General features: G+C 36.6%; 1 protein-coding gene and 1 non-coding gene across 2 annotated transcripts; both read left to right on the top strand.

Moving 5' to 3' along the window:
- The first annotated feature begins 7,478 nt into the window (after positions 1-7,478).
- DAU1 (TRM32-like protein (DUF3741)) lies at positions 7,479-12,076 on the top strand. Its single transcript, XM_086660142.1, has 5 exons — positions 7,479-7,707; positions 7,880-8,143; positions 8,896-8,981; positions 9,172-10,972; positions 11,160-12,076. Exons 2-5 carry the CDS (start codon positions 8,044-8,046, stop codon positions 11,861-11,863), a joined length of 2,691 nt encoding a protein of 896 aa, XP_086516268.1. The 5' UTR covers positions 7,479-7,707; positions 7,880-8,043; the 3' UTR covers positions 11,864-12,076.
- A 670-nt stretch (positions 12,077-12,746) lies between these two features.
- TRNAK-CUU (transfer RNA lysine (anticodon CUU)) lies at positions 12,747-12,819 on the top strand. The gene has a single exon. It is a non-coding gene; the product is annotated as a tRNA-Lys (tRNA).
- Positions 12,820-12,892: the final 73 nt, after the last annotated feature.

Below are 12,892 nucleotides of genomic sequence, written 5' to 3' on the forward strand. Positions count from 1 at the left end.
CGAAAACCCTAGGTTCCCTTTTTCTGAATACCGACTTATTTCTTTATTTATTTTTGAGTTTTATATTTTATTTTTACTTTACCACCATCAAACCAATTTTAAATCTCAATAGTTTTAAGGTTAGAATTTAGTTTAACTTAGTCTCTGAGGAACGAACCGGTCTTACCGGGTTATTACTTGACGCTTGTATACTTGCGGGTGGAGACCTTTTAGGGTAACCTTTTAGGCCCATCACACCTCAATTGGTAGAAATAAGTTTATGTCTATCATAATAACATGAACAGTTCAAACAATCTAACTTTAGTTTACTTTTTGATCCTTTATATGCTTGAGGGCGATGGTGGCCGTATAAAAAATATCGAAGTTCAATAACACCAATGATACTTTACATTCAATCATAGTATTGTGATTGCTTACTTGTTGATATTTTATTTTGAAATGGCATAAAATATCCCAATGACAACATAAAATTTTTAAAGTACCTTTGGAATACCAAGAACATTGTTTTTTTTGTTGTTGGAGATACCAGGAACATTGTTGCCTCCACATATTTTATTTTAGATATATACAAAATTTATCCATGCCAGTGTATTACTGGTATATTATAGCACAATACCGCCCTCGAACATAGGAACCTATGTGTAAATGTGAACATGTGATGACCTTTAAAGTTCTCAAAATGATGATAGGTTCGACGTTAGTAGCATCAACCACACATGGAGTAACTCGTTGCTTCAATTTATTAAACTAACACAATTCGTATTTGAAAATTGTGAGATCGTTTAATATTATAAGATTTAGTTATGACATTTTCAAATTTAGTGGTTGAGTAAACATAGAGTTAGTGATGCACAAGGAGTTTGTTAAGTAACAACCAAGTCTATCAGAGCCAAGTATAATTGGGCAGATGAAAGAGGGACACTTTCTAGTTAACAAGGTCGGGAAGACTCATTTTCTACACAAACCCCTTAGGGCATGGACCTCACTAGCTGAAGTTAATGAAACTCTTAGCATCACCATACACCCATACCTAGTAGTTAATTGATGCTTTCTCAAAACTAGTTATCGTTATATTTTTCCTCCATTGGTGCTTGGTAGTATTGTCCCTTTCATTTAAATGCAAGTACATTAGACTATTAGAGGGTATAGTTACTTTCATCATTGGATGAAGTTTTAGGGACTGAAGTTGAATTTTGGGAAAGATGAGGGTGAAATAATAGAGAATTTTGGGGACTGAATTTGAATCATCCCTTAACTACAATTTCTCTCATTGGAAATGCCTTTTCGTGGGAGTTGGTGGGCCACGTCAGATTTGGGGTCTGAGTTGGCCGTCAGCTCGGGCCAAACAACATGTCTCTTCTGGTTTCCATAGAAGAATGAAACAACAATTGGGATTGGGTATTTAGAATTTTGGATGATTACGTATGTTGATATAAGGCAATTCCAATTTAGGGGTTGGGACTCTAAGTTTCAGAAGCCCCTGACTTTTTGTTTTACTTCAATGTGGGCTTCCAACAGGGGCTGTCAAATCCAAATTATGTACATGTGTGAGATTTGTGTTTCAATTTTCAACCATGAAATTATTGGCTCTAAAAATTAAAATTTTAAAATTTATCAAAATTTTGAAGGCAATTTGAATTTCAAATTTTACAAAAATTTGGAGAGAGTTTGAAATTCAATTTTTGTTTTTTTTTACTTTCGTTCATCTATATATGCAACCACTCACCCATTAAATTTTCTACATCTTCTTTCTATATTATCTACATCTTCTCTCTACATTTTATGCATCTTCTCTCTATATTAAGTTATCTTCGATGGATGATAATTACGAATTAGTAAATGTGATCATTCAAGGCGAGTTACAGGATAGGGAAGATAATGAAATTTTATATGAAATGTATCTGGCAGAGATGAGGGATCAAAAACCGTGTATCCGTCATGTTGGTTCTATTTCGGGTCATCGAAAGTAACAGACAAGTTGGTCATGGACGACTAATGCGTGACTATTTTGTCGAGAATCCACTTTATGATGATGATACATTCCGAAATAGATATCGGATGAGACATGATTTATTTCTACATATCCTCAATAATGTAGTTGCCTATAATCCTTATTTTGAACAAACGAAAGACGCCTTCGACAAACTAAGTTTATCACCTCAACAAAAGATAATTGCGGCTATGAGAATGCTTGTTTATGGCACACCATCCGATTCAACGGACGAATACCTTCAAATTGGAAAGACGACTAGAATCGAATCTCTATGAGAATTGGTATCAACGATCTTCAGTCTGTTTGGCTCGCAATACTTAAGGTCTCCGAATAAATCTGATATTTGTAGGCTTTTAGGAATTGGTGAAATATAAGGATTTCTAGGAATGCTTGGGAGTATAAGTTGCATGCACTGGGAGTGGAAAATTGCCCAACTGCATGGCAGACAATATACTGGCCATTGTCGCAGTCCAACAGTCATAATAGAAGTTGTTACACCGTCTGATCTATTGATTTGACATGCATATTTTGGGTTGTCTGGATCATGTAATGACATCAATGTGTTGGAGCGTTCTCCAGCATCTGATGCAATCATGACAGGTAGGGCTCCACCTGTTAATTTTGAGGTTAATAGTAATCAACATAATATGGGTTATTATCTCGCCGATGGGAATATCCTCTGTGGGGTTGTTTTGTTAAAACCATGCAATCTCTGTTTACTTTGCAAGAACAATATTTTGCCAAACGTCAAGAATCGGTAAGAAAAGATGTTGAACGAGCCATTAGTGTATTGCGAACTAGTTTTGCTGTTATTCGAGGACCGAGACGTCTTTGGGATGTAGAAACACTAGATAATATCATGAAAACATATATTATAATGCATAACATGATAACCGAAAATGAAGGACCTAATGCAACTAACGATTTTGATGGAAGTGTTCCAAAATCAGTGTTTCCTGGGGGAGATATTGTTGAAGAAATGTTGGCTCGTCTTGACCGAGTTATAGGCAGAGAAGTTCATACACAATTAAATACAAATCTTATAGAGCACTTGTGGGATATTAAAGATCGCAACGACGACTGACGGATCTTCTATCATTAATTTACCTATTTTTCTGTATAAAACATGGGAGAATATTAAAGGAAGTTCTGATTTAGTGGTTTTCAAATTCACTTTAGTGAAATAACCGTGAGAGGATAAAATAATCGTGAGAGAGTTAATGGATGAGAAAATAAAGGAAGTAGTTTTTTTTTTGAACTAGCCTTTCATTAATTAATGAGAATGTTATTACAATATTTATCAACTAAAATACACGGAACATTCTTCTACTTCTTGCTTAAATTCTTTTTCCTCCCCCATTTAGCTAATTTGTCTGCATTCGAGTTGAGTTCTCTTTTAGTGTAATTGAATTTCATCGTCTGGAATTCTTTTCTACATTTCTGGATTTTGCTTATGTGGATGAGTGATTGCCATTGTATTGCATGCTTATTGTTCTGAAGGTGTTTGATGAGATTCATGTTGTCACTTTCTATTATGATCTCCTTAAGATTCTTTTGTATATCCCATTCTATACCAAGAAGGATTGCCATTGCCTCGCTTTCTTCCCTGTTTCTTACTCTATCTGATTTCACCAGAGCTTCGATAAATTTAGATTCAGCATTATGAGCAATTAAGCTGATACCCATATTCGATTTTATATTCATAAACGATGCGTCTACATTAATTTTGATACAACTATTTGTAGGGGGTTGCCATTTATCGTTCTTTTTGTTTTTGTTTTTCTCCGGTTTTTTGTTGATTCTCTGAAGATTTTCAATCATTTGATGATTTTATTAAGATCATTGATTTTTTGTTGAAAACAGTGGTCGCATCTAGCTTTCCATACAATCCATAGAATACTGGAAAAGTGAATATTCTCCTTCGTATAACACCAGAGCCGTGTCTGAGAAATTGGGGACCCAGGGCCAAATTTTGGATAGGTGTATAAACAAAGTATATATAAAAAATTATATGTAAAATAAAAATAAAACTCAAAAGAATTCGGACTTGAAAAAAATAACAAATAATTTAGTAATTAATTAACAATGTATATTGATTAAATCCTATAAATATATAAGAACATAATCCTAAATCAACCTAAAAAAATGAAATATTTTAAACAAGAAAATAAGTTGATTTGGTAGATGATATGTTGATTAGATATGTGAAATTCCTATTTAGCCGTTAATTAGATGATATGTTAATTACATATGCGAAATTCCTATTAATTGTTAGTCAGTTAGAGAGAGAAAAGTTTGAGAGAGAGAGAGAGAAAAATTAGCAATTGAATAGGAAACTAACAAAGTTGGTTGGAAATTACCTTGACTGATGGGCGTAAATGAATAAAAGTCTCATTTTTGACGCCACATGTACAAAGGCTGGAGGAGAATAGAAAACTAACCTACATAATATATAGGAATCATGAGGAGTGGGCCCCACTATGGTAGGGGGCCCTGGGCGTTTGCCCTGCTCGCCCTTCCTAAGACACGGCTCTGTATAACAGTGGTGAGCATTTCCTTCCCACGAGAAAATCCAATCCGTTATGGATGAAATATTCTCTGAGATGATATTAAAATAGAATCATATGTTTTTGACTAAAGCACAGTGTAAAAGCACATGTTTGATGGACTCGATATTAATACAGTTTGGGCATGTGGTGTTGTTGTCTATGTATTTTCCTATTCTCTCTCTAACAGGGAGAGCTTTGGTACAGATTTCCCATATAAAAATCTTGATTCTAGGAATGATCGGGAGTGTCCATATGAACTTCCAGTTATATGTGTTAGGATTTTGGGTGATGGTGTTGGTGATTAAGTGCTGGTACATAGAAGAGACCGTAAATTTACCTGTTTGGTTAGCTTCCATTTAAGTTGATCTTTCCTTCACTATTCACTAGGATAGCTTTAATAAGTTCTTGAGTGCTAGCATCAAAGTTTGCATTGAGCGCTTCATTATTCCAATTGTTGTTGGTGATCAGCTGTGCAACTTTAGTCAGATTGGAGTTGTTGTTATTTGGAACCGTGCCATTTATCTTTGGGATCTAGTTATCAGTCCAAATGTTAATATCATTTCCGGAGTTCACCTCCCAAGTGGAAAGGTCTTCGATATAGTTGAAGTGATTTCTTATTGTCTTCCAGTTCCAAGAGTGATGAGCTTTCGCTGGTCCTGGGGTATCGGAATAAGGGTAATATATAGATTTGAGGAGTTTAACCCATATCGCTTCTGGTTCAGTTTTGAGTCTCCATGCCATCTTTGAAAGTATAGCTGTGTTGTCTATCTCTGGCAAATGAATCCCTAACCCTCCCTTGCTTTTTGGGAGACAAATATATGACCATGCTTTAGTGCATATACCTTTCGACTTACCCCACCAGAAATTCCGTTGAATGGACTTGATGCTTTTGCTTATCCCTTTGGGAATAGCAAAGCATTGCATCTGATATCAGGGCACGGCTGCAGCTATGGCCGAAATGACCACCGTGCGCCCAGCTTGGGATAAAAAAGTATGACTCCAATTGTTCAGTTTATTCTTTATCTGCTCAAGGATGTCCTTGAAGACCTTAGTCTTCTGGGCCCCAATGAAAAGCTGCGCCCCCAGATATTTCTCTGAAGTGGAGGCATGTCTGACTTTGAGAGTGCGCATAATGAGGCGTTTGAATTAAGGGTGCGAATTCTTTGAGTAGAAAATGTTTGACTTCGCATAGTTTATCATTTGACCCGAGTTATCACTGAAGTCTTGAAAGATATGTTTCAGATTATGAATGTTGTCGATGGGTGTTCTTGCCGAAGATGATGCAATCGTGAACCCAAGAAACCTTTCTTAGCTGTTTTCGATGGGTGTTGTCGATGGGTGTTCTTTCAGATTATGAATGTTGTCGGGAACCCAAGAAACCTTTCTTAGCTGTTTTCCGACTTCAATTTTCGATTAAGGCCTTCCATAGCAATCGTGAAGAGAAAAGGCGATAGAGGATCTCCTTGTCTAATGCCTCTAGTAGGGTAGAAAGCCTGTCCTGGACGGCCATTGATGAGAACTGACATAGAAGATGTCGAAATACAAGTATTAATCATCTTAAAAAAAATTTTATTTATTTATTGACATTAATATCCTTTCTTTTTATTCTATTTACATAAGTATACTTTATCGTCCGTTGAATTTAATCAAAAGTAAATCTCCCAAAGAAAATGAACGGCGAAACTTATCTCTTGAATAACCGACTGAGTTGTTTTAATAAAATAGATAGTTGGATTATTAATGCAATAGGGTATAGGCCGTGCCCGTAGGGCACGGAAATTTCTATATTATGTTATACAAAATTATCGAATATTTTGGTCTTGTACACATATGAAGTAATACAAATATATTAAAAATAATAACGGAGATTATATTTAATTGTTTGAAGGGAGAAAAGAGAAAAGAGAGAAAAATAGTTAGAGAGTTTATAGGGACTTGGTAGTTATTCTCACTTTTCCACCTTTATCCTTTAAAACCCCGTTACCCGTGATTTACAAATAAGAATTGGACGACCGAGATTTATAAACCAAAGTTATGACATGACACCAAAACCTATGTCATTTGTTATATAGACTAGGGTATAGCCCGTGCCCGTAGGGCACAGAGTTTTCTATAAGTATTTTACGTTAAATTATCGACATATGTTTTGGTCATTAAGAAATTTTCAAGTCGATAAAACAAAAATGATAATTGTAATAATGTGAAATTTAAAGAAAGAAGAGAAAAGAAAGAGACTCGAAAGAGACTCGTGAAAATTTAGAAAGAGAGGAAATAGGGAGAGAGATAGTGTGAGATTTTATAGGAAGTGGGTAGTTTATTTTGATTTTATGTCTTTATCTTTTAAAATGAAGGGCCATGATTTACAAAAGAAAATTGGACGACCGAGATTTATAAATCAAAGTTATGACATGGCACCAAAACCTATGTCATTTGTTATATAGATTTTAATCATTAATGTGTGAGTAGTAATCATCTTCTAAAAAAAAAATACTAACTATTTTTTTTTTTAAATCAGTGATAATATATCTTCTAAAAAAAATTGAAAAAAATTGAATCACTGGATGTGATCCAACAACCAGATCTGACCGTTGGATCACCCTAAAGTAAGGGTCGACTAGAGTGTTCGGTTGGGGCTCGGCCCCAAGTGACTGAGGTTGGACCCCTCAGAGGGTGAAAATTCAAAATTTCGTCTTCAGCCGGCTGGGATTGGAACTGCTCCAAGGGAGAAGCCGAACTTGGACGTTGGACCCCAAAACCATTTTTAGCGTATTGGTCGTGTTTGACTTTGACTTGAACTTCCAGAAACGTTAAATCCTTCTTTCTCTCTCTAAACGTACACGAGTTGGGAGAGAGAGAGAGAGAGAGAGAGAGAGAGAGAGAGAGAGAGAGAGAGAGAGAGAGAGAGAGAGAGAGAGAGAGAGAGAGAGAGAGAGAGAGATGAGTAAAATCTATAAAAAGAGAGAACTTTAAACGAACTAATTTCGCGGACTTTCATAAAATAGCAAGGCAAAATAGCCAACGAAAAGGATTTGAATTATAATTCCCATCATTCTGAATTCTCTCTCTCTCTTTCTCTAACATTTCTTAACCCTAAACTGTTTTTTCTGCATGCTTGGACCTCTAATGCTTTTTCCTATCCACACAAGCTCTTCTCCGCCTACAAAGGTATATCATGATTTTTCATTTTCGATTTCATTACTTCGTCTTTGATCCATCATGCTTCAAATCAATTGTTCTGTTTTTTTTTTTTTTAATGTTTATTAGATAGATAGAACAATCTCTCTCTCTCTCTCTCTCTCTCTCATCCTGATTGAAATCATCTTCTTGTTAATATCAGGATTGGGAAAATTGGTGATGTTTGAAGTGATTTTTGTTGCTTTAAGGAGGGAGGAATTAAAAGGGGACTTTTTGTTCCCTTTGTATGTTATATGGAAGAGGAAGTAAAGGGTTATTATTTTACATTGACATTTGAGTGGAAACCTAATAATTCAAGTATCTTGAATGTGGGGAATACTTCATATACTCAACTTCCATCAATGGCATTCTGTCAAAAAGATGCTTCCCCTCAGGAGGCATAGTGGTGGAAGAAATGCTGAGGATGGTAAGCTTCTATCTTTCCATTTATTTCATTAAACTTATGAAAATTTCGTCTAATTTATAATCTATCTTTCAGTAGAGTTGGTTTGTATGACTTGTTTCGACTTTCGAGCGAATAGATTGCAATCCATCATAGAGTACATTGGTACATTCGTATACGATATACCTGATCTTATCGATTTATTTTGGCGGTTATGTAGTTTGTCTCCATCTCGTACGTATATACCACAAAAACCAAGAAAAACAATGGGTAATCAGTAACGACGAGGAGAGATATCACGAAATTAAATGATTCGGTTGGTATAACCTAATAACTTATTTCCATAGAGAAAATGGGAGATTGTTTGCTGCTTCGGAGTTTCTGAAATAACATCTCTTACTATTAGAACAGGTGACCTTTAGAAAATACTGTATGGGGCGGCTGAGAGCCTAGAGATATAACTGAAGGCACAAAATTACGTTTTGTAATTGAGATCCTCCATGGGCGAGTAAACCTACTATACAGACTGAACTCGGCTGAGTGATTTTCATTGCTTTATATGGTCATTTCTTGGACAGTTTCCTTAATCTTGATCTCATCTTCAAAATGAATTTATTATAGTTGACGGTAATCACTCTGATCGGATTAAGCTTTGGTAGTTACTGCCTAAATTCCTCCTAGTATGACACATAACTCTGTGTAGGGTTCCATCTTCCATTTCTTATGAGTACCTATATTTCAATGTTGTATGCTTCATTATCATTTTCTAATTGTAGACACGAAGAATATGGAAGGGGAACCAGAAGCCCCTGATACTAGCGAATCACAAGAATACTTGCATCCTGAAGTAGCCAACATCTTGGTAAGTAACGCACTTTGGTTGAGTAGTCTCATGTATATCTTCCACTGAAGAGACCACTGGGCCAGTAACTTTGAAAACTAAATAAAGAGATATATGTTATGCTTTAACCAGTTATAATACACCCCTTTTCTCTTCTGCATTCTAAAAGCCACCGGAAATGACTAAGAACTCTTCAATTGAAATCTTACAGAATGAAGAAAAGATTTCTGGGGCGAGCCCAACGAAGAAGAAATCAGGAACGGCCCGCATGAGAAAACTGATTGCGGATGCTATGTCTAAACAAAGTGACCGCAAGCACAGGAGTTCAGTTCTTACTTCACGGTTGTTGCGAACTGATTCTCTCCATCATTTAGAATCTTCATATCAACATTTACCTGATGAAGTAAGGATAGACGGTGATTGTCCAAGAGTTTATCTCAACCTAGATGATATTAATAATCCTTCCTCCAGCAAATCGAACTCATCAGTTCCGGTGAATCTTCCCTATCATAAGAATTGTGAGGTGTGTTACACCATTAGAACTTTGAAAAGTTTGGGATCTGACCAGCTAGAGGAGCTTAGGAGGCTAGTAAACGAGAGTGACACAGTTCTTCGAGATAAAATGGAAAAAAAGAAGGAATCCATGGTAAAGCAGAAGGCTTTGAGTGATGTCGAGATCCACAGAGATGTAGCACTTTACCAGTCAAAGGAGTTTCTCGATGCTTTGGAGATATTTAGTGTGAAAAAGCCATTGTTACTGAAAATCCTAGAGGATCCAAACTATGCTTTAGCACATCATTTCCGGGGCTTATGGGCCTCCAACACAAAGAAAGGATTAACAAGATCCGGAACGTTTCCTGTAGCAAATTTTTCCGAGGAAAAAATTATGAAGCGTATCGAGCCTAAAAGAATGAAGGTAAATACAGAAATTCAGGGGAACTTGGACACTGGAAACACACCTTCAACTCTAGGCACAAATGAGTTTCCAGAGGACTATGAAAAGTGTTCACAGTTAGTGGCGGAAAGTAATGCAGACAGTGTTCTAACTCCGGACCAGGGAAGCTCCGAGATTGTTGAAACTGACGGAAATATTGATTCTTCCCATGGTTCGACCCATGAATCGAAAAAGCGGGGACACAAATTCAAGGTTATTAAACATAGGATAAAACATGCAATCAGAGAGAGCAGAAAGGAGCACCATCGGATTTCAATGGATGCTTTTCTTCACAGGATTCCATATGGCCGTAAGTTCTCTAAGAACGCAAAGAAGGGTACAACTAAGCAGTGGAAGGAGTCGGCAATGGATGTTGACAATAAAGACTTCCCGAAAAGTAGTGATGAGAGTGAGAGTTCTGCTTCTACCCCTTGCTCTGGTCGGCTATGCCGGATGAGAAGGACATCCTCTCTTAATGAATCTCTTGATAGATACGCTCAGTTATTTGAATTTGCTTTCAATACGGACAGAAAACCACAATCTTCTGACAGGTCAAAGATGATAAATGATGAGGGTCGTTCACCACTTGACCGTGCCTCAAAATCCTTGGGAAGAATCCTCTCTCTACCTGATCTTGAGTGTTTTCGTTCTCTCCAATGTGAGGTGACCCCAGATGTATTTTGTTCCGCGAAACCCACATGGTTTCTTGTGAATGATACTAGAGGTAATGAGAAAAATTCATTAAGCCATTCAATCAGTAAAGGGGATTGCATGAAGCTAGATATTTACGCTGAAAGTAGGAAGCTAGAGAGCTTGCCAGAAGTAAGTCAATTTGAAACTGATCCGATGGGATTATTACGTGATAGTAATGGCGATGAAATTTCTGAAGTGTATGAGAGTGGACTAGGCCAAGAGTTGGGTAAGGAAATGGTTGAATGCAGTTCGATTTCTCAAAATGAACAGGAGAATGTTACAAGCAACTCAAGTAGTAAACCACAGGCAAGTCCAATTTCTGTTCTCAACTTCTCTTTTCAGGATGGAGCAGTCAGCAGTCCTGGAATGTTTTTCATCTCTGAAGGTAACTAACTTAGCCTCATTTGATTTCTTAGTGATTGAAAATTCCTAGCAACAGGAAATTGTGAGTTCTAGTTTCATTGGAAATCCCATTATAGAAATCTAGCAAATAGTTTTCCATGTTCAGTATTTCTTTGAAGCAAAAATGGTTCAAATTGAACAATTTCAGTGATCATATTAAATGATTGCAGGTCAAGAGTTAGAACCAAGGTGCATACATTTCGACGAGTTGGAATCTTCAAGTCATTGCCACGATCAGCCGGACCTCAAATCTTCAAGCATGAACATGAGCACAAAAGTTTCGGAAAATCGAAAAGTTTCAAGAAATGATTTTGATAGCGATCGTATGCACGTAAAAGTAAAACTCAATAAGAAGAATGAAGCTGACTTCAACTATATAAGAGATGTGCTAAAGATATCTGGATTCCTTGAGAACAAGTACCTAGGAACATGGCATTCACCTGACCAACCATTAGATCCTTCATTATTTGAAGAAATGGAGAGCCTCTCACACCACAAACTAAACAACATCGAGGTTGAGAACATCGAACGCAGTGTTAGTTATTTTAATCATCAGCTTCTATTCGATACGATTAATGAGGTCTTATTTGAAATCCACGAGAGATCATTCACCTACTGGCCTGGCCCATTGTCTTGTAATTCTTCTATCCGTCCGATGCCCGTTGGGCCATATGTTCTAGAGGAGGTTTGGGCTAGCATTAGTTGGTACTTATGTCCACAATCAGAAGATGACCCATCATTGGATTATGTCGTGACTCAAGATCTTTCAAAGGTGGATGGATGGATGAACCTTCAGTTTGAGTCCGAATGTGTAGGACTTGAACTAGAGGAGCTGATACTCAATGATCTACTAGATGAAATTATCTACACTTAGAGCACTGAATTTCTTCGCCAATTCTTTTACATTATATCTCTTGATTGAGTTTATATTATTATGTGTATATCATGTATTTTTTTGTAAGTGAAACTTCTCCCCGAAATACGGGAGGTGACAGAGAGAAAGAAAATACTTGTTGCTTCCAATTTTGGTAGCTATCTTTGTACTTAGCAGATTTTGTATATGAAAATAATCAATTATTACTTGGCCGATTATCCAAATGATTTACGAGTTTTTCTGTTTTTGTTTCATAAACACATGAAAGATAATTTTCATGTGAATATGGCATCCACTCTGAAGGGAAGTTTTCGGAGGTGTTCTTGTTTTCTTTTGCTATATGTGCAGGTTTGGATAGCATGATGGAGCTGAAAACTGGTCATGGTTGAGTTTCTAATGGGGGATAATTTAAGAAGTTGGAAACATGATGGAGTTATAGTCAAGTAAGTTGTCTCTCTTTTAAAAAGGAAATGATAAATGTACATAAGATCGTGACTTCAGAGTTGCACCGGATAAAAGAATGGTCCAGATCGTAGTTAAACTTTGTTTTTCAATGAAAATGAGTCAGCATGTCACAAATTAAGTGATCTTTGTGCATATAGCATTCCCCTGGTTAAGAGAAGAGTCGAGTAAGGTAAGTCTTTTTCAATTGTCTAAATCGGACTCGTCTAAATTTGATTTGTACGAGTCTTCTGACTCAAATGGACCCAATATCAATCTAACTAGCAATTTAGATGAATGGGACATCAGCAATATGAAAAAAAACACACTATGAAATCTGAGTCAGAGTTACATTTTAGATCCCACCTAAAGGAGCATGTGTTTGTAGGATTACATCCAGGGTTATCTATATATAAAGAAAGATTTGCCTAATATACAACAAGCCCGTCTAGCTCAGTTGGTAGAGCGCAAGGCTCTTAACCTTGTGGTCGTGGGTTCGAGCCCCACGGTGGGCGCTTCTCTTTTTTTTCCTTTTTTTTAATAAACTGTACCAAAATCTGTCTCAAGGGCTTAAAATAGGCGTTTAGA

The sequence above is a fragment of the Eschscholzia californica genome, unplaced genomic scaffold (assembly GCF_041429995.1).
Source record: "Eschscholzia californica isolate CP2 unplaced genomic scaffold, dmEscCali1.0.p SCAF_2, whole genome shotgun sequence".
Taxonomy (NCBI): Eukaryota; Viridiplantae; Streptophyta; class Magnoliopsida; order Ranunculales; family Papaveraceae; genus Eschscholzia; species Eschscholzia californica.

Bases quoted from the DNA above. Each gene is read 5' to 3' on its own strand.
- DAU1 (XM_086660142.1), top strand. From the start codon at position 8,044: ATGTGGGGAATACTTCATATACTCAACTTCCATCAATGGCATTCTGTC. The intron at 8,144-8,895 runs GTAAGCTTCTAT...TTCTAATTGTAG, and splicing joins TGGAAGAAATGCTGAGGATG to ACACGAAGAATATGGAAGGG. The intron at 8,982-9,171 runs GTAAGTAACGCA...GAAATCTTACAG, and splicing joins CTGAAGTAGCCAACATCTTG to AATGAAGAAAAGATTTCTGG.